The 25,061-nt window shown below is 38.0% G+C and overlaps 1 protein-coding gene and 1 long non-coding RNA gene across 9 annotated transcripts in view; one reads left to right on the top strand and one right to left on the bottom strand.

Moving 5' to 3' along the window:
- The window catches only part of LOC120093580 (uncharacterized), a 197,410-nt gene that overhangs the window by 126,854 nt on the left and 45,495 nt on the right, over nucleotides 1-25,061 (bottom strand). For 3 of the 8 annotated variants that reach the window (XR_015624630.1, XR_015624626.1, XR_015624623.1), the window contains one exon: nucleotides 15,774-15,829. The exons of 3 other annotated variants lie outside the window; for them this stretch is intronic. This is a non-coding gene — a long non-coding RNA (uncharacterized LOC120093580). Of the gene's footprint in view, nucleotides 1-14,877; nucleotides 15,103-15,773; nucleotides 15,830-25,061 lie in introns of all 8 variants that reach the window. 2 more of the 8 variants (XR_015624627.1, XR_015624624.1) reach the window with 1 other exon arrangement.
- The window catches only part of Ptprq (protein tyrosine phosphatase, receptor type, Q), a 182,501-nt gene that overhangs the window by 131,114 nt on the left and 26,326 nt on the right, over nucleotides 1-25,061 (top strand). The window contains 6 exon segments of the mRNA NM_022925.2: nucleotides 549-771; nucleotides 3,085-3,158; nucleotides 10,593-10,692; nucleotides 13,535-13,663; nucleotides 23,957-23,983; nucleotides 24,647-24,728. Of these exon segments, the coding sequence (NP_075214.2) occupies nucleotides 549-771; nucleotides 3,085-3,158; nucleotides 10,593-10,692; nucleotides 13,535-13,663; nucleotides 23,957-23,983; nucleotides 24,647-24,728 (635 nt within the window).

The following is a 25,061-nucleotide window of genomic DNA, read 5'->3' as shown; positions in this document are numbered from 1 at the left end:
TAATTCAAGCGAGGAAAGGCCTAATCAAGATATATAATCTATTTATTGTATATACTGGTTATTATTGATTTGATTTTTCGGAAGAGAGTGTCTTGATTGCTTCTTTGCACATGTGAACAGTAGTGACATCTGACTGAAAGATGATTTATGTCTACCTCAGTGGTTCTCAACCTTTCTAATGCTGTCACCTTTTAATACAATTCCTCCTGTTGTGGTAACTGTCCCCCCAACCATAGAATTATTTCATTGCCACTTCCTTCCTAAATGTGATTTTGCTACCATTATGAATTGTAATGTAAACATCCAAAATGCGGGATATCTGATATATGACCCCTGCAAAAGGAGTCACAACCCAAGATTGAGAACTGCTGGTCTACCTAATACATCACCCCCCACAACAGTATGTCAGATTCCTGTGTCCAGGTTCATATGCTGAATTGTCCTTGTGGTTTAGAGCCTGACTCCTTGATGGGATCATAAAATGCTGCATTGATGTGAAGACACCTTTGGTGTGATTTGTGATAGGTGTCCCTTTCCCCTTCCACTAGCTCAGCAAGACGGAAATGTGACAAAGTGGTACGATGCATATTTTAACAAAGCAAGGCCATATTTTACAAACGAAGGATTCCCTAATCCCCCGTGTATAGAGGGAAAGACGAAGTTCAGCGGCAATGAAGAAATCTATGTGATAGGTGCCGATAACGCCTGTATGATCCCTGGAAATGAAGAGAAAATTTGCAATGGACCTCTGAAACCCAAAAAGCAGTATTTGTAAGTATGTTTTGGTCAACCATGCACTACAGTACAGGTATGTTAAGTATATGCCACCTATCCATCCATTTATCCTTCCATCTTTCTGGTGAGCAAACGATATCTCCTATGGATAGTAGGCCTGGTTGTTTAAACACTGGCAGTGGAGAGGTAGACAGAGCATTATCCATTCATTGTTACAGACATACAGTATTATGGGAAAGCATGAGTTTGAAAGAAAGCATGAGTTGTTGTGTTAAGTTGTTTAAAGGTAAGATGAAAGGTATGGCACTGGAAATATAAAAGGTGGGAGAACTTAGTTATTTCTGTAATGAACATTGTCACTGATGTGCTAGAATTCAGTAGTTTGCTTTTTATTTACTATAGATGACATACAGGCTTTCAGAAACGGTTTTGTTGTCTAGCCATTAGTTAGGGTTTCCTTTTAAGATGCTAATATCAGTCAGTAGCTTTCTTTTTTATTCCATCAAACATCTGAGTGAGTGCTTTATTAAATTTTATTGAACTCATTGTTATTGTTTTCTATTTAATTGTTGATGTGATGTTATAAAACAAGGCTACATTTTAGAAGAGAATTATCTTAACACTGATTCTTCAAAATCTTATTACTAATTTTTAAAAACTCAGAGGCTCACCTTTCGGCATGCTAGTTAAGACACTATTAAATTCCTTATGAATGTTGTAGGCTGAGGTATAATTAGAACATTTAGAGAAATTGGGCAATTCAAAAGTAATATTCTATTATTTATTTTGAAGGTAATGAGTTTAAACTTTGATTATTATTTGAACTTAAAAACAATTTTTATGATGATAAAATTTTATACTTACTCTTATTAGTTTTTTCATATTTGTTTTCTAAATAGATTCTTTTCATATTATATGCTATTATAAGAGTTTGATAATGTCAGACAATAAATCATACACTGAGATTTATTTGTTGCACATTTAAATGGCTTTCGTGTTTTAGTTTCAGTTAGGTAATTTTGGGTGTCTTCAGGGATTATCTTCTATACTTTTTCTGTTCTAAACTTGTAAAACTGAGTAAATATAACTTGGTACATAATGAAAATAGAAAACAGTGTTCTTAATTTGTATATATGTGAACAAGACAATTCTATATCGTCTTTGTCATTTGATTCTGTAGTATTTCGAAATGTAAGTACAGGAACTACTTGCTTTAAATTTGTTACAGTATCCACAGTTTGCTGATACTTAATGACTTTATCTAAATAAATCTATGAGTGAAACTATCTGCTTAATGTTTTTCAAACACTGCTGGTTCATGATTTTGGTCAAAATCCTACTCAGTGTCCCATCAAATTCAATGAGCCAGGAAGCAAGATAATTATTCACTTGATATAAATTATAGATTTTTTTCCTCATGGTAACATAGTCCTAAATTCTTGTCTCCTAAACTTATTTTTCTTGAAGAAACTACTGCTTTTTCATAACTATTTGTTAAAATATTTGGAAAAGATAATGGGCTGTGAAAATTGTTCTTCTTTTATAATTACAGGTCAATACCTTTGACAGATATTGACACAGATGCTCTCAATATAATACTTTTGAAAAGAGTTCAAGAACACATCAAAAAAATTATTCTCCCTGATCAGATAGGCTTCCCCTTGGAGATATAGGGATAGTTTAACATATGTAAAACAATAAATGGAGCTTAACCCCAAAATAAACTCAAGAAAAGAAACCACATAATCACTTCATTGGTTACAGACAAAGGCCTTTGACAAACTCAGGTATTCACTCATGACAAAACCCTGGTGAAAGTAGGCGTACAAGAGCCATACCTCAACCTGACAAAAGTAATATACAGGGAACACATAGCCGATATCATCAAAAATAAAACCTCAAAGCGTTTCCTCTAATGTTAGGAACATGACACATTGTCCACTCTCTCCATAGCTATTCAACCTAATATTTGAAGTGTTAGCTAGAGCAATAGAATAGAAGGTGAAGGAGGATGGTGGGGGGAGGATTCTGGAAGGGCATGACCTGGAGCAGGGCAGTGAGCAGGATTTAAAAAGAACAAGTTAAAAACGGGAGGGGGAATACAAATAAAAATGAAAAAAAAAGTATTTTAGTTTTATATAATATCATATCCTTTAATACTCCATCAGAAAGCTCCTATAGCTGATAAAGAGCTTCAAAGGCATCATCAAAGTATCAGGGTACAAAAATTAGCACCCAAAAATCAGTCTTTCTACGCACAAGCAGCAACACGCTCATAAATCAGGGAATAATACTGCTCTCTATTGCCTAAAAAAGTACCATGGAATGAATCTTTACTTTTTTTTATAGGTTTAAATTTAGAGCCACAAATGTCATGGGACAATTTACTGACTCTGAGTACTCTGACCCTATTAAAACTTTAGGTAAGATTTTGTAGTTTAGTTTATCTGTTTTATTGCTCCTGTGTATGCATGTGTAGCATCTGTGCATGTATATATGCATGTTTACCTGTGTGAGATGCACAGTGTACAAGTGAGGATGCACTTGTGTCCATGTGCATGTGGAGGATGTAACATCTCTCTCTCTCTCTCTCTCTCTCTCTCTCTCTCTCTCTCTCTCTCTCTCTCTCACTCTCTACTCCATTTATTGTGGTAGGGTCTCTTGCTGAATTCAGAGCCAGCAGAAGCTATCTAGTTCCCTCCACAGATCTTGCGCTGGGAGTACAGGCTACCATCATGCCTGCTAAGCTTTGAACATGGACTCTGGAGGTCCAAAATCTGGTTCTTCTGCATGCAAGTCACACACTTTACCCACCACACTGTCTCTCCAGCCTTTACCTGTGATCTCAGTGTGTTTGTATGATGATAACAGTTATTAAATGTTCAGTAAATACATGAAATCAAGTACAAGTCTTTTTTAAAGTTAATCAATCTTTTAAAGGAAAATCATATTTTCAATATTCTTTGAAAAGACAGCTGTGTCCATTATTCACATTGCCTATAAACTTGGTTAAAGTGTTGGTTCTTGATGATATTCCAAACAAACAGGTATTGGGTTCTTTAAATATACAGTATGATATAATATAATATAATATAATATAATGTCTTCATAACAGAGAAATCCTCAGATAATCTTTTCCCTAAAAAATTTCTCAAACCTACATCTTCCCTTCTATTCTCTTCAGCTTCTCACTCACATCCTCACAATGTCAGTTGACACAATGTCAGTCATGCCAGGAATGAGAGACCCTGGTACTTTTCACTTCCAAATTCCAAATGAGGGAACCAAGCCCCACACTGTTTAAATCATTAAGTGTTTGGCCAGGATGCCTGCATTTTATCCCAGGACTACTGCACTACAAAGGAAGGTTTAAGACCTCTGTGACTTAGAGTAATAATTTAATTCTTATAAGGTTATATTCCCTTTTGAATCTTAAGAATATATTACTTTAAAAGCTTTTTCAATCTTAAGTAAAATAATGTGCCAACATTCACAATTTTAATGTTTATACTGTTCAATGTTTGATGGTTTTTAAAGTTTTAGATTTATTTCGTGTGTTTGTGTGTGTGTGTGTGTTTGTGTGCTTGTGTGTGTGTTTGTGTGTATATGTTCATGTGTGTGTGTGTTCGTGTGTGTGTGTTTGTGTGCTTTTGTGTGTGTGTTTGTGTGTGTATGTTCATGTGTGTGTTTGTGTGTGTGTTCGTGTGTGTGTGTGTGTCTGTGTGTGTGCGTGTGTATGCATCATGTGCATGCCTGGTGCCCACAGAAGTCAACAAAGGGTGTCTGACTCTATGGAACTGGAGTTACAGATGGTTGCGAACCATTAGGTGGGTCCTTGGAACCAATCTTGGGTTCTCTGCAATCAAAAGTGCTCTTCATTACCGAGTGATGTCTCTAGTCCCTGATAGATTTTTTTTTGGTGGGTTATCATCAAAGATTATATATATATATATATATATATATATATATATATGTATTATTTAAAGGACTTTTTACTTTATCAACTCCATAAAACTTAACTCAAAGGATCACTTTTTTTTAAAATGATTTGCAGCAGGGCTTTAAAACTTCTAAGCTACTTGACAAAATTCTCAGATGAGTGCATCTCTGGAATATTTCTTGACCATGCATGAAGCTAATGCATGGCACTGATCTTGATTCCTCAGTACATCATGAGCTCCAGCAGAGTTCAGTGAGGACTGTAGGAGCAGAAGAGTGGAGGGAGGCACCACTTTCAGAGGGCCCCATCAGATTGTGGAGGTGTTAGCTGTCTAAAGAACCAGCCTCTGTCACTTCTACATAGGAAACACCCTGCACACTTTAGAATGGAGTCAGAGGTACGCTACGTACCAGTTTGATTGAATAACAAATCTCTCAGGTCAGAGTGTTTGACTATAAAATCTGTCTTGGCTAATCGTACCCAACAATGGAATTAACAATGAGGCAGCAGGCCGACTTGACTTGTGGTTTTGAAATTATGTGAAGCATTTCCTCGCTTAACTGCTGATAGAATGTTCCATGCTCAGCAGCATAATCAGAGTTTGTCATCATTTCCTGCAGCTAAATAATGCTTGTTCTGGTGTATTTCCTGAGGGAAGACAAAAGACAGACAAGAGGCAGAACTCAACGTTCTTCAGAGGATAGTATTTTCTAGAGAGGGGCTGAAAGGAGAAAGGTTTACCGTCTGGGTGCCAAGTGCCTTGCCTGTTACTAAACAGGAGTGTTTGTATAGATTATCAATGGAAGACCAGCCTCAGTCATTTGAGTGAGAAGGTTAGTTATGACACCAGGGTGACACAGATGAGTACTGCCCTAAGAAGCAAGACAGTCAAAACCGGGAAGCACACAGTCCGAGAATATGGCTCCTCATATTTTTCCAGAGTGAGCATCACCTAGAACACAATTTCAAGGTGCAATGGCTTTCCCTCTATTCCCTCTACTCACAATCAAGTGAGGGAGCCGCAAGCACCAGTGTCAGAAACACGTACTGGTTTTTGTCTATTGGAGACATGACAGCTCCCACCAAATCCTCCAGACACCAATGCCTACAAGCCGTCTAGATGGAGGAGGCCTGCAGCATGTGAACGGTGTGGAATGAAAGATGAGGGTCAGGCTGCCATTAAAGTCATTACAGGGACCAGTGGGCCATCAGCTGGACATAACAAAGAGAGAGCCAATGGACTGCCAGTAGCCAAGGAGGGTCCCATGTCCCTATTAACAAATTGCTCTAAGTTCAGTGTGATACTCCTATATCAGTGATGGAGGTTAGGACAGCCTTTTCAGGCTCTCTCTGACTGACCTTTTAGGGATTCCCTCCTGATATGCAGTGGTTTTATAATTACCTTTTGCCCTGTAATGTTTAACGAGCTATTGAAGCAGTGACACATGGAAGGAGAGGACATGAGCAGAGGCCATGGAATAAAAAAAATATACTCTTGGCAAAGGGCACTGCAAAGAAGATAAAGTAGAAGGACTCTACGGATTGGTTCAGTGATGAGAAAAGGCCCGCAGATGGAACGCATCACTGTGCCACTGTGGGGCAAGCAAGGAGACCTACTTGCGATAAATACGTTGGTGCAACCAGAGGATGACAAAGGAAGGCCCAGCCATTTCCTGTCTCAGTGGTGCCATGTGTTAGGACAGATGGCATCATTGCAGCATGCTAGTGGAACCCAGCACTGTTGACAAGCCTGCCGAAGGCATGTACATGAAGGCAATCGTAGACTTCAGTGGATGGAGCAGTCCAGCCAAGGTTATGCAGTCACGGCTGGCCAGAGAGCTATTCTTTCAGTAGTCTTTGCATCCCATTGGCAAGAAGCTGAATAGCTTGTCAACTAAAATCCCAATGTTTGATTGACCAAGACTGTGCTTTGGCAGACCATGCTGGTGGTAGTTGGGGCCCTTCATGGGTTAGCATATAGGATTTAAAATAAGGACCAAGATAATATCTGTCTTGTACGAACCAACTAGAAGTGGTTAAAATTTAGTGAAAAGCTTACATTGAGGGGGATCTTTATGGCCTGTCCCGGTAAGCGGGAAATGGCATGTATATCACTTTAATTACAGTTACGTGGTTTTGTTTTTACCTTAGATTGAGCAATGGCACCCTTATTTTCATTGGCACCCTTATTTTCATTGTGCGCATGAGCTCTCTCTGGCTTTTTAAGCCTTCCTAAGGCACGTGAGATCAGGGGGCACTGCTTGTAGACTATACTTTGTGTATAAGGCTTAATTGCAGAAGGTTTCTGGGACTTGAAAACTAGACATCCCTGTGTGTACCTTTGAGGGACCTTGCTCAAGCAGTGTATCATGAGATGCTGAACTGCATAGCAAACACAGTCGCTGCTGGCTTTCTTTTGTCCTAACGCTTCTGATTTAATTACTGTGCAAAGAATGTCCCCAGTGTATTCAGGCTGGGGGAAGGGGGTGGAGGTGTGTGTGTGTGTGTGTGTGTGTGTGTGTGTGTGTGTGTGTGTGTGTGTAAGAGAGAGGGGAACAGAAACAGAGCGAGGGACAGCTGAGAGATGGGTGAGCAGAAAGGGGAGACGAAGGGGGAGGGAGAAGGAAAGAGGAGAGGGAGGAGAGAGAAGGGAGAGAGAATATGTGTTACTATGCCATCTGCAGCACTAATCCCATCTTCCAAGGTAGTGGAGAAGCAAAGGGGACATTTATCTATTTAGCAAGACAATATTAATATGGGGCGAGCCTCACAAACTATGCCATCAGACAGAAATATTTAAGATGCTTTTAGTGTGTGCTGAATTTAGATAACCTCAAGATAGGTGTGAAAAATGCCCGAAGTATTTACTTTCTAAAAATCCTATTTCTACAATGACAATATTCATGCGTACTTTATAAATCAACCGGGAGATTAGTTCAGATTAGGGAACGGGTGTACGAAATATGAAATGATTACTAACAAAGGCACCTGCCACCGTCACACAAATTCAAAACTGGAAGTAGCTTTAAAAATAAAACCCTGCGTCCTCCCTTAATTCTGTAGTGTGCATTCCTACAGGTAATACTAACCCATAAGCAAGAAACCTGGTGTAGTGGATCTTACCCAGCAAAGGCACGGCAGGATCAGCTTTCAGATGCAGGCAGCATGACTCTGACTGGTGTCCTGTTAACCACTGTACTACACTGTCGGAAAAAATCCCTGTGTTCCGAAGCTGCTTCCAATTTTAGTGGGGCCAGATGCCTCTGCTTGTGGCCCTGGGCCATTTTCTCTTCTCAATGTCTTAAGTTATTTCTAGCTTTTCTCTCTTCTTACCAACTCGTCTTGAGTTTTATGGTCAACGTTTCACTAGTAAGCCTGTTTTAGAGATATGTTTTGATTTGCTGGGTCTTGAGCAAAGCTTTGATGATGGCTTTTAATATTTTTTTAAACCACAAATGAGTCCCCCTTTTCTCATATACTGTTTATCTCCTTTCAAAACTTTGTCAACCTGACTGGAGGAAAATGTTCTTGTAGATCATTTCAGGGCATGCTTTTTTTTTTTTAATGAAATGATTGACCATTGGGACAATACCCATTCTGAGCTTTACAATAATGCCACTGTATGTGCATGGCATATATACATATGTGTATATATATAATGGAGAGTACTGAATCATGCTAACTAACTCAAGCATCACCTCAAATCCCTATCCTGCATTCCTCGTAGACAACCATATTTCTAAAACATTAGAATTAATGTTGGCAAGGTAAGTCTGAGTATAATAGTCCGAGTATAATATAGTATAATAGTATGGTCCCAGCCCAGCTGCCTGAATGTTATCCAAGCTTATACTCAAAGGAAAAGGCCAAATCCCAGATTTCCTTCTACTTCCACTGGCTTGGCTTCACACAGTCATGTCTACACACACGAGCGCGTGTGCGCATGCACACACACACACACACACACACACACTACTTTAAAAATGATAACGTAATAAAATTAACTTTTAGTTAATTCCTCATTTTGTTTTAGAATGTCCCAAGAGACTAGTAGTTTAATAAGAGAAAAGGCATATATTAACTCTAGGAGCTTAGAAAGAGGAGACCTGAATGAGGAGACAAACTTTGTAGGGTGAGATTAATATCTCTCATTTAACCCAATGTTCTCATTTTAAAATGTGGAATCCTGTTCTGAATTTAAGTGATAATCATTCCAATCAGAAGGTGATAGTTAGGAAAAATTAGTGCTTTTTATTATACTTCTCTAAATTACAGTGCTGGGATCTATTACACAAACAAGACAAGGCAATTAGCAGATGGTAAGTCTAGTGGGGAAGAGGCTTGTGTGTATTCTGAGGAAAATCATGTAAAAAAAATCCCACTTTGTATGACAGAGTTTGGAGAAATGACCTCACTCATGCGTAGCAGTGAATCAGAAAGTATACCCGACCATCATGGTACATTGTGTCCCCTCCTGAGGACACTTTTGTAATACGTGCGCTCACAGGATTACATGCTGTTTATTAATATATTATATGTCATTTCCTCACTCAGGCCAGTGCTTTGAAATGGTAATCTAGTCTGAAATTTCATTTTGTGGTCTAGGAAAACTGAGTTCTAAGGCTGTGTCTCACCATCACCTGATCAACAATAGCTTGTTCTTCTTCTTGCTTTCTTTGGCAAGAATATTAGACATAGCATATTAAAATTTCATGAAACAAAGCACTGGGGGTTTAGTACATAAGAAAGCATACTTAATATCTGATGAGATATCTGGTCTTCTAGCATCCTTTAAATGGACCTGGCTATACTGAAGACAGTGAGCCTGTGGTGACTGTTTAAAATGCAGTGGTCCCTCAGGTGTACCACACAGATCAATAGCCACAGAAACTTGATGGCATTTATAATCACCAATCTAGCAGAAAATGATAAAGCTTTAATCTTTGCCTATAGTCCAGATATTAAACCGAAACAGTTTATAGTAAAATTAAGTTCTATGAGTTAAAATTTCTCCAGATTCATTATGTGAGTGTGAACTTCTCCATATGAGTTAGAGAGAAACATATATTTATTTTATAACAATTCATTCAGATATGGTTGAGCAATCCCTTGCAAGAAATGAGATGACCAGAGGCTATTAGAAAAGGTTCGATGGCTTAAAAAGTGCTTGCTACACTGCAAGTTAGGTACCCAGCACCCATTTCAGGCTGCTTATAATGCCTGTAATTCCATCCCAATAACACTTGGAACTTATATTGTTCTTTAAACTTTTTTTTCTTGTCTCACTTGAAATGATCACATCTATAAAAGATTGTGGTTTCATTTACTGAAGATCAACTGTTTATACACACACACACACACACACTTATATAATGTGTTTATTTGTAATATATTATATATTAAGGGTAGTACCAATGCGAAATAAGCTAACAAAAAAAGTCAAAATGTGACTCTCAGGTTTCTGTTTGACCAGCATAACTAGAATAATAGAGTTCTCCTCAACTGAGAGTAGGATTCAATTGAAAAGCAAAAATATCACATTTTTGACATAGTTATTTTGAAATGATACCCATACGTCCAAATATAAATATCTGGTAGGTAATCACAGAGGAAAGGCTGAATTTATTTGTAAAAAATTAAGTCTTTATCATATAAATGAAAACTTAAGCCATGAGGCTGAATGAATTCACAGAGGTATAAAGTTTATGTAGAGGAAAAATTAAGGGCTTAAATCCCAAATTAAAAGGAAGAAGAGGAAGGGAAAGAGGAAAAGGAGGAGGTGGAGATGCAGGAGGAGGCAAATTTAATTTGTTTGGCTGGTACTCTTAGGTAATATGCCAAGAAACAGTGTATGTGGTTTGAGACTCAAGATGGAATCCCAGCGTCTTGTTGGTGATCATATTTCGATCTTTCTCAGGTGAAGGCCTTTCAGAAAGAACTGTGGAGATCATACTGTCAGTCACTTTGTGTATCCTCTCAATAATCCTCCTTGGAACAGCTATTTTTGCATTTGCAAGGTAAGAGGTGTCCCAGAATGCTCTGTGGGCTTTGTATCTATCATAGACCAATCAAGAAACAGCAACATGGCAGTTACACTTGTGAGAAACACTTATGTGTTCTTTTTGTTCAATTTATAAAAACTCCAACGTACCCTGAATACAGTGTGTGTACACACACACACACACACACACACACACACACACACACACACACATTCTGAGTTGAACTAATCTAGCCTTAAAGAAGTAAATTCTGGAATTTTGATAGGAAAGTTTTGATATAAATGCTGAGGAGAATAGGAATAAGGAAGAACTTAAAGGGATCAGACCAGAAGGTGCAACCAAGTAATTAGTCTCATTAGACTAGGAAAAGGGGACAGTAAGGGAACTAAGAGCAAAGGAACTCTCCCAATGCTGTCATGCACTGGCTATTACAAGCACATATAACTGCTCAATGTCAAGACAAGTGTAACACAGAGAAAGCAGCTGTTTGAAGAAGTTACCCATCCTTATTGGAGGGTGGGCGGTAACAATCGCTTGTAGATACATCTCATTTACATAGAACGGTTTGGGCAGTCTGGGGTTTTGTGGAATTTCTGGTTAAGAAGATGGGCAGAGAGGCAGTAAGAACTCCTCAGGTGGGTTGCTGGGCTCTGACATGTAATATTAGTGCCAGTGCCAGTCAGATATGTGGGTGTACACCTTTAATCTGAGCACTTGGGAGGCAGAAGCAGGTGGACCTCTATGAGTTCAGGGCCTGCCTGGTCTACAGAGTGAGTCCTATCTCAGCCAGGGTTACAACATGAGACCCTGTCTCTAGATAGGTAGGTTGGTAGGTAGGTGGGTGCGTGGACAGACAGATAGACAGATAGCATGAAACAAAACACTATGTACTAGAGCCCAGGGTGACAGCAACTCCCTGAGGTCACTTTACTGTAGTGCTCATATGGACAAAGCTTAGCATTTTGGTAGGTGACAAAGAAGAAATAAAATCAAAATAAAATATATATACACACACATATATACACACATATATTTATACATGTATACATATATTTATATACACATATATGCATGTATATATATTTATAGTAATATAAATATCATATGTATATAAACCTCTGTATATACATGTAAACCTCTGAGTAGGTTTAATTTGTTTCAACCAGGTACATAAGTCCTAAAGTTCTTACAGAAGACACAATTGTTACAATAAGAACGTCACTTTCTAGAGGTCTGACATTTCACATGGTGGTTGAAACGGCATGCTTTTATGTGTTTTTTGACGTGCCTTTTCCCATTCTCTCTTCCAATCCCCTAAAACAGAGGTTCATCAAATAAATTGCCAAGGTAAAGGATTTGTGAAGACACCTAGCCTAGTTTTCTAAATGGCTCTGAGACGGCCCTTGCTGTTTGGATGCCAATCTGCCATCCTTTTCATCTTGAGTCTCTTAGGTTACCCTTTGAATGTATGCTTTGAAAGTCTCTCTTAGAAGACATTTTTCCCAGTAACACATACTGTTTTCAGATTTTGCCAGTAGATAACAAGAGAAAGTCATTATTCCAGACAATTAGAAATAATTATATTTTAGTAAGAGTTTTGTACATAATCAGAATGACCTCGATGTGAAGCAATGGCCTCTGCCAACAGGAAAATGTGGAAAGATTATTGTATGATAAATCGGCTTTAACAATAAGAAGTCCTCATGTTCAGTAGTCAAACCATTTGTTTGCTCTAAAATTGAATTTCACCTTCCATTTTCTGGTTAGCCCGTGTGTGGAATGGAAGGGCTCTCCTTATCCAACACAGCCTCCCAGTCAGTATCTTTTTTCAGCCAAAGGGAATCTGTTCTCATGGGAATATAAAGCCTTATGATTTCTGACACTCTGTCTGCATCTGCTCTCTCCCCATCTGGCTGCACAGCAACTAAGTCATAGTGGGCTTGTCCTCTGAATGCAAATGATTGTAAGCCCTTAAAATACTTTAGCAATGAGTCAAGGACTGCCTCGTTTCAATACTTTTCTGTGCGTTTTATACCTTTTTTGGACGTACTCAATAGTCTTTGAGGCTGGGGTCACATTTTCTGTTCTCAAAATCATCCTAGACATCAATGTTTATCATAGATAACATACGTAAAGTATTAATGATTGATGCAAATCCAAAATAGTGCCTTGTTATATGTCATACTATACATTGGAGAACTGAGTAGATAGGGGCCTTAAATTAAAAAGTCAGTGGGCCAAGTAGAGTAGCCCATTCCTTTAATACTGTCAGCCTGAAGGCAGAGACAGGATTTCTGTGAGTTCAAGACCAGCAGGGATTAATAGAGAGTTGCAGACCGGCCAGAACTACAAAAAGCTGTCTCCAAATAATGTGTTGTTGTTGTTGTTGTTGTTGTTATTATTATTATTATTATTAGTAGTAGTAGTAGTAGTAGTAGTAGTAGTAGTAGTAGTAGTAGTTAGGCTTTCAGGGTTGAATTAACCAATTTTGAACCTAACCCTGAGTTTTCTGATCATAAAAGAGAGATAATATTTTACATCTCATATTTCCATAAAAATCAAATGAGGCAATTTAAAAAAACAATTTCCATATTTGATACATGTTAAGCATTCCATTATAAGAAACAATGACACATTGATTTTTAAGACCGATAATTCAGATTCCTCAGTGATTTCCATTTCCTTTTCCCTTTGTGATAAAATGAGGGAACAGTTAAAGGGAGGAGGGGCAGGTCACATCCAATGAAAGAAATATTTGTGTAAATGACTTTACTTGAAGAAACAAAAGAAAAGCGGCACCTTCGTCTACCCTGCTTTTATGATCATGCCCGCACTGACTGCACTGCCCTCCTTTCAGAATTAGACAGAAACAGAAGGAAGGTGGTACATACTCTCCCCGGGACGCAGAGATTATCGACACTAAATTCAAGCTGGATCAGCTCATCACGGTGGCAGACTTGGAACTGAAGGATGAGAGATTAACGCGGTGAGCACACTCCTCTGGGCAAGCAGAGGTTCAGAGGGCCTGGAGCCATGACCCTCTCCTGACCTATGCTTGTTGGAAGTGTTTGTGGGGCTCCAGTTTACACAGGTCACAGAGATCTTCTTTCAAAGGGTAACCTCCGTCTTCTACACACTTCTCGCTGCTCGCACAGACTCACTTAATCTTCCTAACATTTTGGGTTCAATAATGAACCGAGCTCGGACTTGGATACTCAAACAAGACTTATTTTTTTTCCCTGAGAGGCATTATTTTTACTCATTAAACCTTTAACATTTTGTTTCCTAATTCTCATAGAATACATAGAATACGAGGTAGATTTTTCTGAAAATGTTTGCAAGTAGTTACAGAAGTCTATTTAATTTACTTCTAGAAGTTTGATGGTGTTTTTATCATTTGTGAGAGTTTTGTTCACAGTTCCTTATTTCAGTCTAAAATAACATAAATGTCAAAACTGTATATGGGATTTAAATTTCTGAACCATTTAGGCCTTAGAAACTATGCAAAATAAAAGCATATTATCTTTAGCAAGAGAAGTAGCAATGTGTGGGCTGAGTGAGGAACATCATATCAAAGTACTTGACCTCTTAAGTACTTTTAAAACAATGATAAGTCTACATATTTTAAAAAGCATCTACACTGTTCACAGTATTAGCATATTTTAAAAACTTGTTTGATATAATTCCCCAAATTCTTAATAAAAGCTGTCATGTTGTTGTTGCAAGGCTCTGGCAAAACCCTGCTGACATTTTGAAAGTTGTAATTATTTTACAAGATGGTATTAAAATCTTAAACATCGAAAATAAGTCGTGGTTACTATCAAAGTTGGCCTTTCTTTAACAGATCTGCTTCCTTATTGTTCTCCTGTCTAGAAGATGTGCTGACTAGGGAAGTTCTCCTAAACTCTTGGAAGTGAAAATTATTCAATATCGCTTCATTGTAAGGGCATTTGCTTGTGAGATAACATTTTAACGTTTAGACATGGATTGCTGTTTGTATCCGAATGCAATCTCCTTTTATCCACAAAGAATGAAACTTTAGAAGCTTATATGTAGCACTCTATAATACCTAGTATACAGTTAGGATTTTTGTTTGTTTTACATAAGCAAAACTATAGGTAAGAGAACAATAGGTTCCCAACATAACCTCCACAATAAACACTATCATGGGAACACTACAGCATCAACACCCCAGCTCACCTCCTGGTCCTCTAAGGGCTCATACTCTATAGTAGAAATGTCTGCTCTTCCCCTGTGGACCACCTAAAGTTCAGTGGTTGGCTCTTCCTTTCTGCATTCTTTTCTCACTTCCTGTGTCTCTTCCACAGGGTCAGTCCAGCCATGCTCTTTCTGAATGTTTATGTGGGATTAACAAATATCTCATCAATTTGAAGTCCTGGAAAAATGTAGTAGAATTCCGCCACCCTGGTGTGAATGATAGAAAGTTCATAACAATTCTTTATGACCTTTTTTGTTTGTTTGTTTTGAGCCACCTTTACTGAGCAAAAATTCTCAGTAAGCAGATCTTTAGAAGTTAATACAGTAAATCAGAATTTAAAATGTTAACCATAGAGAACACAAAAATGTTAAGAGAAGACATTACTGAGATCACTTTACTGACTGTGAACTTCTGTGCTGAAGTTGCTCTTCTAAACAGTGTGTTTCAGACCATAACCAGTCAGTCTCCCCTTCTTAACGTTCAACACGGCCGGAAAACTATGGTTTTCCTTTTAACCTTTTATTCTGGTAATGACTCTCTTGGCAGCTACAGAGAGGTTTTGAGTCATAGGAATATGGGCCAAGTCTCTACCAGATCTTTATTAAGTAATATTAAGAATTCAAGGGTCATCTTTGGCTGTGGCTCTTTATTGATTTCATATTATTTTATCTACACATCACCTTATCCATTAAAACCTATAAGAGCAAAATAATATTTTAGATATATTTTATTTCTTCATCACAGAAAATCATTGTTCTAATAATAATGAAATTGAAAGTATTAATTTCCCTTCTTTCCACTTTCCTATTTGTGTGTAAACTCTAGAGTTCGTATTATAAAGTCTTCCCTTGTGATACAGCTTAACTTCTGTAGTTACCTTCTTTCTCTTCCTCTCTACTCTTTTATCCATTCCTGGAGTTGATCCCATCTATCCTGAAACAATACAAAAAAAAGGTTATAATACCAAGGGTGCATAATAAACAAAATTTGCTGGATTTGATTCAGAAAAACCATTAAAGGGTTTTTTTTCTGTTTGTAAAGTCACTAATACATGAATCCAAGGTAGAAAAGTAATATCTGAAAATTATTAGTGCATTATATATATTTAGATGGGGCTGGTCACCAGTGAAGTTCTAAAAACCTTCATAGTCTTTGATGTGTTTCATGATCTGAGTGCGTTCCAAGTCAGACATGAACGTTTAATTTTGGAAATGAAATGTCAAAGTGATTGGGTTATCTCCCCAGTTGCTGGGTGCCTTGTCCCAAGTTTTAAGATCTGTAAGAAAGGAACTCAGTTTTCTAGAAAGCTACCCAATTCACATGGGCTTTCTACCCAGGTTGTGCATCTTCCCAAACTGCCAGCATTGTCTGCCATGTTAAAGTGAGCTTACAACTACCGTCAGTGCTCTACCACTTCACCTATCCAAAAGAGAAAACAGTAGAGACTGTCTAGTCAACGGTGACAAGCGTTAATTTTAAGAGTTATGTGGTTGACAAAACCCAGGTCAAAGGACTTAGAACTGTATCATGCAGAAGGGTTGTGGGTTTATATTATGAAATTATTTAACACTTGTCCTTTTTACTGTGCACTTACGTTTTAAAACCCATCTTATTATATAAACATTTGTTATTTAATTTTCTCCACCCTAAGAGTCACAAAGAGTTTGAGGATCCATTCTCCCATGTTGCCCATTTTTTTTTCTTAAGGAAGCAAAATATATGAACTAGTACTCATTGATCCCATGAGAACTTTAAGGGATGTGCTAAAAATGTTTTTGTGTTCTTGGTCAGAATCCAAGGCCAGTTTGTTCAGCTTACTTACTGAGATCTTGTTTCTAGACAGCAGCAAGAGGTGAGGGGTGGGGTGGGGGTGGGGGACAGAAGGAGGGAGGAAGACAGGAAAGAGTTCTGAACAAAGAGCTGGTCAAATAGGGCTTATCCATGTATCTAAAACTATAGACCCAATTCCATTACTGGAAAATTAATTTAATAAATGTTATAATTTTATGAATATGCTTTATAAGCTATATCTCAAAGTACACTTAGCATTGTGGCTGTTCTTTGTAAAATGACAAATTATTCCACTCTATGTACATATGTAGAGGTTAATAACATAATAGTTATTATTTTTATGTGGACCATTTTAGCATGGGAAGAACTTGCAGAAACTAGGAAACTGTACAAGTGCGGTTTTTATTCTGAATTAAGTATCTGCTGGGTGTTGTGGTGTAAGCCTTTATTTAATCCTAGGATCAAGGAGGCAAGGGCAGACAGATTTCCGTGCTGGAAGCTAATTTGGTCTGCACAGTGCATCCCAGGTGGGCCAGAGCTGCATAGAGAGACATTGTTTCCAAATAAAACAACAGTAATGGATGCAAGAAACTAAAAGCAAAATGGTTTCCATGTTAATTACCATGATTGTTTGACAGACCCTTATCATTCTCTTTATTTCTGTTCTAAATTTAAGATATCTTCATAAACAGTGTCAAAAAAATATCTGAGTCAATAATACAATGCCTCGCAACTAGAATGAACTGCAAAATAACCACTGCCTATGTTCCCACAGCAGCAAATATAAACAATGTGGTACTGTGCACTAAATGAATAACGAATCTTTACTTCCAGATACTCTTCATTTTTCTTTAGACGCAAGGAGATTTTTGTCATCCAGTAAGTTGTGTGGTAATGCGGAGCTCTGCTGTGATTATTTTCATTTTGCCAGGTGGTGTGCTGTATATTTTAGAGAATATGTGATATTGAGCATTTTGTTGCTTAATATGCCATTCTCTCCAAGGCCAAAGGGAAAATACTTCCTTCTTTTGTTGTGTTCTAAGACTGCATGCTGTTGCTATGGTAAAATTCTTATCCAAATGCACATTGGCTTACAATGTGCATGTCATGAGAATGTGCTGTGTTCTTACATGGGGATAGTTTTGATGGTAAACTGGGTTGACATTTAGATTTCTCCATGGCTTCTTATTGTGTTCTCATATCTCTATGACACAAGAGTAGAAGTTTCCCTCTGATGATGGAGAGGATGTCTCCAAGTGGAGGTGTCAATCTGTAAGGACCAAAGCAATGGCTTTTCCTGTCCTCTGTTCTCTGACTACAGTTTATGAAACATTCATTTCTGTCCTGACCTGTTAAATAACCAGCCTCGTTCACTTCCAGGAACTCTCCTAATGCTTGGTAATCCCTTTTGTGTCCTGGCACAAGTATAGCAGCATGAAGTTACTAATAACATTATTAATGATAGCCAAGATGGTCCATGGTTAAGTTAGAGGTCTAGATACAACAAGTGCCTAGAGCTGAAGAGTATGGTTGGAATCAGAGGATGGAAAGGCTTGATTTCAAAATCACAACCTATTAAAGAGGTTTAGTTTCTATAAACCATAAGGCAAGGGGTGGCCAGGACGCCTACAACTCTACTTGACAATATGTAATATTCACTATGATTAAAGTAAAAGAGGATAGGCCTTTTCAATTCTAGGCACTCTTGAAAATTTGGGATCATAACTAACCTTGTTTTATTTTAGCTTTAGAAGCAAGTTGACATGGATAGAAATAGAAATTTTATGAAATATTATATTTTCAGAAACTTGCCCTAATGGTATAACGTCTGTAGTATAAGATGTTCTTAGATCAATGATTTCATTGACCACACATAAAATAGCCATTTCCAACCAGCATTAAGAGTTGACCTCTGGGAACTGTAGATTCACTGGCTGCCATCATCTTAAAGTAGAGTAATTTTATTGCAGTTTCCCCTTCGTGTAATTAGTACCACAAGGGTTCTCCCAGAATGGAAGAAGACTGAAGCCTGCCCTTGAAAGAGCTGAACTTCAGATTTTGGGTGAATCAGTTTCCCTATAACTCCTTCGTTTCCATATATGACGCTAGCAGATCCGCTCTACACATGATTTCCTTGGTGCTTCCTAAGGTCTCACATGGCACTTCCGTTGCTCACCTGCAACCCTTGCAGATAGCTAAGGCCAGACGATTTCCTGTACAGCCCGTGAGGCCTCCTGCCTTCTCTCTATTACGTCTGCGCGGAGGGCGCTCGCCCACCTCTTCACACAGCTGTCTACAGTCTTTCTTGCTACCCTCTGCTTCTGTCTAGTTGCTCTTGAGATAAATAATCTGTGCCCACAGTTAGTGAAATAAAACATCTGTCAAGAATTTGTTTTCAAATGCGCTAATGTGGAGAGGCCATGGAACAAGGAAAATGTGATGCCTGCCACACAGGGAGTTTCACCTCCTCTGGTTAGCAGCTCTGTGAAGGCAGCCTTCTTATCTCCTCTAGAAGCCTAAACAAGGAATAGCAACCAGGCATTGATTGTTCCCTCATGGAGGCTGTGTTTTCCTTACATGGGATGCTATAACGAGAGACAGCCAATGCTTAGGGTATTTTTAATTTACATTGAGACCCACAAAACAATTACAGGTTGATTGAACAAAAGGGTGAAAAGGGATTTGGAAGAGCCCCAGAGCACTGTTTTAAAGCCCAAAACAGATTAGCAACATTAGCCTAGGTAGGGAAATTAAGTAATATCTAAAATATGACTGATGTTTCTTGAACAAGCAACAGAATTTAATCAAAGAGGCAGATAAAACCCTGGGTTAACTAGAGATGGTGAAATACATCAAGTAGAAACTTATTTAAAAAAAAAAACTTAGAGAGTTCACAAGAACTTGGCATTTCCCAAATCTTAGAGAATTTAATTTATATATTTTCCTGGATAGATTATTCAGATTCATTACTTGAATAGCTAGGACACATTCTGTTGTACAAGCATTGTATTATGTCAAAGCAATAATTCATTATTATTGTTTTTTAAATTTTAACCATACTCAGAAGTTTAAGGAGAGAAAACAAGCTTTTTCAGTTTGCCCTGTGCCACAGGTTATGCTGATTTGAGTGCTTTCTCTACTCCCATTGGATACTTATCTCTATGAAGATTCTATGTTGGTGCCCTGTAGAGTTCAACTAATTGGCCTTTGGGGAGAGCTGAGTCCCTGACAATATGGTCTTTCATCACCACTGCCAACATAAATAAATGGTTCCTCCTTGGGTCTGTAGAGTAATCTGAGCAGAATTTAAGTTTTTGATAGACTTTGAAGAAATGAGCTCAACTGTGAAATAATACTCTTTCTACCAAAAGGCATCGGATTTAAGACAGAATGAATGTAATGAAAAGATTTATGTAATAATGTATTTAGCCCTCTAGATTGAAAAGTGGCCAGTAATCTTACAGAAATCAGGCCAATTGCAAACTTGATTATCCACTAAGCAACTGACTATAATTTGGCAGTAACCTTCACTACCAGAAGAGAATGTGAGTACTGTCCCAACGAAAAAATGAGTTCTACTGTTTTTTAAAGTTTTAAAATTTGTAATTAAAAGAAAATTTCCACCTGAGTGTGGATGCCCCGGCAGATTACTTTATTTGAAACTGTTGCTTCTGGATTAATATTATTGGAATTTGCACATTCTTGCCTCATTATCAATATGATAAAAAAACTACTCCGAGCCTTCTAAGGACTGGAGAACCACTCTTTCTTCTGTTCTAACTATACATTTTCCAAATTAATATTTTCTAGTAGAAATAACCGTTCAGGATCTTGACAATAAAGAAAATGTTTATCTTGGGTGCAAATAGCTTCTAAAGTAGAAATTCAGCCATACAGCACCCAAGAATGAAATAGTACTGGTGTGAGCAGTATACACTAAACCAGGAGGGAGAAATCGGATTTCCATATAAGATAGCCAGGCTACATATTCCAAAATATCTTCCCTATTTCAGTTGTTTTATGTGAAAGATTTCAATATTTTGATTTTTACATAATTGTAGCATAAGTGTAGACTAAAAGTTACCTCTAAAATATTAGAACTCTAGAAGCCTGGTTTCTTATGTTCCATTAAGGTAATTGTGGAAAAAAATTACAAAAAGTTTATTGAGGTTAGATAAAGTGAATGATAGAAAGGAAACTAAAGTCAAACCAGGATCTACCATCCACCTCCCTCCCCTTTCTTCTATTTCTGGGGCTAGAGAAGGATACTAGCCATCCCCTGCTTCAGCCATGACAGGTGTAGGCCACCACAGCTGAGAAGTTCCTTTGCTCTCCACTTGAGAAGGCAAACATGATTTTGTTGATCAATTCCTAACTTTCTCTGAGTCTGGCAGTTGCTAGGTTTTAATGTTAGGAGACATAATATAAAAAGATAGGGGCTTTATTTAGAATTGACTATCTGTTACTGGTAAATCTAATCACGGCACCCATTTCAAGTGTTGGTTTATGACATCCTGAAAATTCAGTTTCCTAAGAACAGAGTGAGAAAATCCATTCAATTCTGATATCATCCCACAACAGCTAGAGCCTTTCTCACTTGCTTTGAGTGTGGCTGAAGTCTCTCATATTTTTATATCTAAAATTGGGTTCATCACTATCATTTATAAATAAGGCTGTAAAGGTTATAAAGTAAGCTGCGTGTTAGTCCTGTCTGAACTGTCAAGCACATATGAATATAAATGCATGCATGACCTGAACTTTAGCACACAGTGCAAAGTTATTTATTCTTGAAAATCAGATTGCAAAGAAATAAGATGCTATTTTCTAGTCTGTGTCCTTAACTGAGGTCTATTGGGAGTTAACTGTTGGATAGGGTATTAAGAAACAAGTAGAACTTACTTGTGACTAAAACATGTAGAGGTAAGATAGAGCGTGCTTAGAAAAACTACGAGGAGCAGAGAACGCGCATGTGCAGAGGATCTGTGGTCATGATCAAAAGCAACAAAACATTTCAAAAACTACTCACTCAGTGGTGGTGGCTCACACCCTTAATCTTAGCACTGGACAGGCAGAGGCAGGCTCTGAGTTCAAAAGGGGCCTGGTCTGCAGAGTGAGTTCCAGGGACAGTCAGGGCTAGACAGAAAAACCCTGTCTCAAAAAAAAAAAAAATCAAAGAGAAGGAGGGGGAGGGGAGGGGGAAGGGAGGGGGAGGAAAGACACTGCTGAAGAGAGCATAGCTGTTAATGGAGCAATATTTAAAGTCAGTAAGAACATTTTAAGATGAGGCAAGAGTGCACAAACATCTAACAATTTAATAGTTAGGTAGTTGACATTTAAATTTAGAATCTACAGAAAAATGTGTCATGCAGAAAAAGAGTAAAATTAGAGCAAATTTCTAATTTTTTACTGAGGAAAAAATGGCCTTAGAAAAATAATATGTTCCTCATTTATAAGTTGTAAGTGAAGGACAGAGTTTATTAATGAAGGAGCAAGCATGTGAATAATATTACATTTTTTTGGCCAGAGCTTGCTTATGTATGTTTTCTGATTATTCACATTTCTTATCTTTGAGAGTGTGCAAGCATGCACTGATGTCCTTAATGCCTTGTTCATGAATTCCTAAGAAAGTAGCATCCATCTCACAATTCAATTTTCCAAGAGAAATAAATTTCTCTAGTACAGCCCTAATAATCCTGCATCTTCCTGGTAAAGAATCTGTCCTAGACACTCAAGTCAAGATTCCCATTTCCATGTAGTAGCAAGAAAACGAATGTCTCAAACAAAGACGTTAGCCATTCCTCAAGTGTGGGTAAGCAAGATTTCCGTTGCCTAACATATTTCCCTTTGGTGATTCTTTTTTAAAGAACAGGGCAGCATGGAAGGTTTTACCAGCCATAGTCTAGGGGATGTAGACGGCCTGAGCCATACTTGTCACTGTCTGTTTTTCTTGCTGGTCTTTGCTGACCGTAGGCATCTCCAGCAGACACTGGTTACTGCACCTGTCTCTACTACATGTGTTACAATGTCTCTGACCTCCGGTGCCTCACATTTTCAGATCTTCTGTTTCACATCCCCCAAACCAAAGTTTTTCTGACTTAACAACCCACTCAGCCACTTCTGGATCCATGAAGTTATGGTAAGAAGCTCTCTATTGCCTTCTTGAGATCACCTCAGGCTGCTGTGGTCAGCACCTCAGTTCCCCAGCAAGCCTCTGCTCAGTGTTAGCAGTCTTGTCTCCACCGCATTTGATGCTAGGATGATGTTAGCATGACCTACCTACCAGCTTACATTCCAAGAATGTAGGAAGCTATTTTCTCTTTGGTACACCCACCACTGACTTTGAACTCTAATATCCAGCTTCATCATACCCGCTGCTTCATCCCCATGAGTTCCGTTCAATCTTTTTTGTCCTAAGATATGTTTTTTCGTTTCAACTTTTCTCCATTGGACATGCATCTTGATGATCATTTTCAAAACATTCATCATGTCTTGATTGTTCTTCAATCCGATGGTTTTGTTTCATGCATCCATGGTCTCGAAAGCACTTATTCCAAGAAATACTTCTCCTTGAAGGTTATTGTAAATAATTTGTAATATTATCAAAAATGTAAAACCTTGAAAAGGCCCCCCACACACACTTGTGCATTTCGTTTGTGTATATATTTGTGCCTTTTGTGCTTTTTGCTGTGAAATTTTGTTGTGCATGATGTTTTGACAGGGAACATATCTCTAAGTGTGTTGTACCTTATCTACTTATCTGTTAAAATATTTCATGTTTCAGAGTATAATGTTGTCAATGATGTAAATGTCTACAATGTGTACATATCACAGAGATGTACATAAAGTAGCTGAAATGAGTGTGATTTATTATGGCTGTATTTTAACTCAAATTCAGTCATGATACGAAACTCGGACAATATGATGCCATTTTGAACAATTTCCGTTTCCTATTCCACATTATAAATAAATAAAATATTCCTTGAGTCTGTATTAACTCTTCATTCTAGGCAATATATTTAAAGGTGGCCTGCTTTTAATGCAGCGTCTTAAATTACAACGTTACCTTTATAACTGGAAGGAGAAGCTAAAATAGTCTCAATTAACGTGTTTTTTTTAAAAGAATGAAATTAGCAAATGCATGCTAGTTGAAACCACAATGTACTTATGCATTGTCGATTTTACTACAATTTTCTGATTTTAATCTAGAACTCTTTCAGGATGAGTCGTCTACTCTCACTCACAATACATCTAACACGGTCTCTGTTGCAGGTTACTTAGTTATAGGAAATCCATCAAGTAAGTTTGTGAACTTTTTCCCCCCTTCTTTTGAGTATCAACTTTACATTCACTGACTCAGTGACTTTTAATATGTGTCTCTCTCTCTGTACGTTTGTTGGAAAGACCTTTAAGCTGGATATAAATCATAAAAGCATGACTAATTACACGGTAACTGGAGAAATGCTTTCTCTCTCTCTGGGGTGAAGCCTGCATGTCTGTATTTTAGCTTGGGAAGTAATATGGGGATATTTAAACTCCTTGGGGGCTTAAAAGCCATATCATTATGAGAATGAGGTCACTGCAATATTTTATATCTTCTAAAACCTTCTAATGTGTAACATTCTTCTGTATGACAAAGAAGTATTAATGTGCTTTTAGGAGTCAATGATAACTTCATGCCCTCACATTTACTTGAAAATTTTTGTTCATTAAAATGCTCAATCTTTCCTTTAAAGTCACCGAAAAAAAAATGAAAGAATTTTCTACGATGAACGTAAAGAAAGTGATCTTAAAGAGGGAGAACTCCTTTTGTAAACAGGACAGAGTGACTTTAAAGGACTGTGTGGCAGGGGCGTTTTACAGTTGCTTAAGTGTTAACCTTGTAGTCAGTGCCCAAGCTTTCTCTTAAGAGAAAGAATACAAGCTAACGTGGTTCCATTTAATGCCTTTCTTTGCTTGGAGGCCAATAAGCAAGAAATCCTTCCTGCAACACGTTGAAGAGCTTTGCACAAACAGCAACCTAAAGTTTCAAGAGGAATTTTCGGTATGTTGCCAGCAGTTGTCACAACATTGCAGGACCTCCGGTAGTTTCCTGTGTCACATTTCATGTCCATTTTAAGCATGCGAGGCCATGAAGGATTCTGGCCTTGATAATCAATACCCAATTACCAGGTTGATTGTTTAGATAGTAATGTTACCCTGGGTGGCCTTGGCGGCAACCTGATCAGAGTATTCACCTACTGTGTTAGGACAAGGTGGTCTTCTTCAGGCCTCCCCGCGATGGCAGTCTGGCCCCAGCTCCCTGCTCATGCACTCTAATGGAGGTGCAAATCCACAGTGATGGATTCATTAGTTTGCATTTAGATGGTGCTGGAAA

This window comes from Rattus norvegicus, chromosome 7, assembly GCF_021556685.1.
Source record: "Rattus norvegicus strain SHRSP/BbbUtx chromosome 7, alternate assembly SHRSP_T2T, whole genome shotgun sequence".
NCBI lineage: Eukaryota > Metazoa > Chordata > Mammalia > Rodentia > Muridae > Rattus > Rattus norvegicus.
Note: the sequence above shows the minus strand (reverse complement) of the source record. Positions and strands in the feature narration are given on the sequence as shown.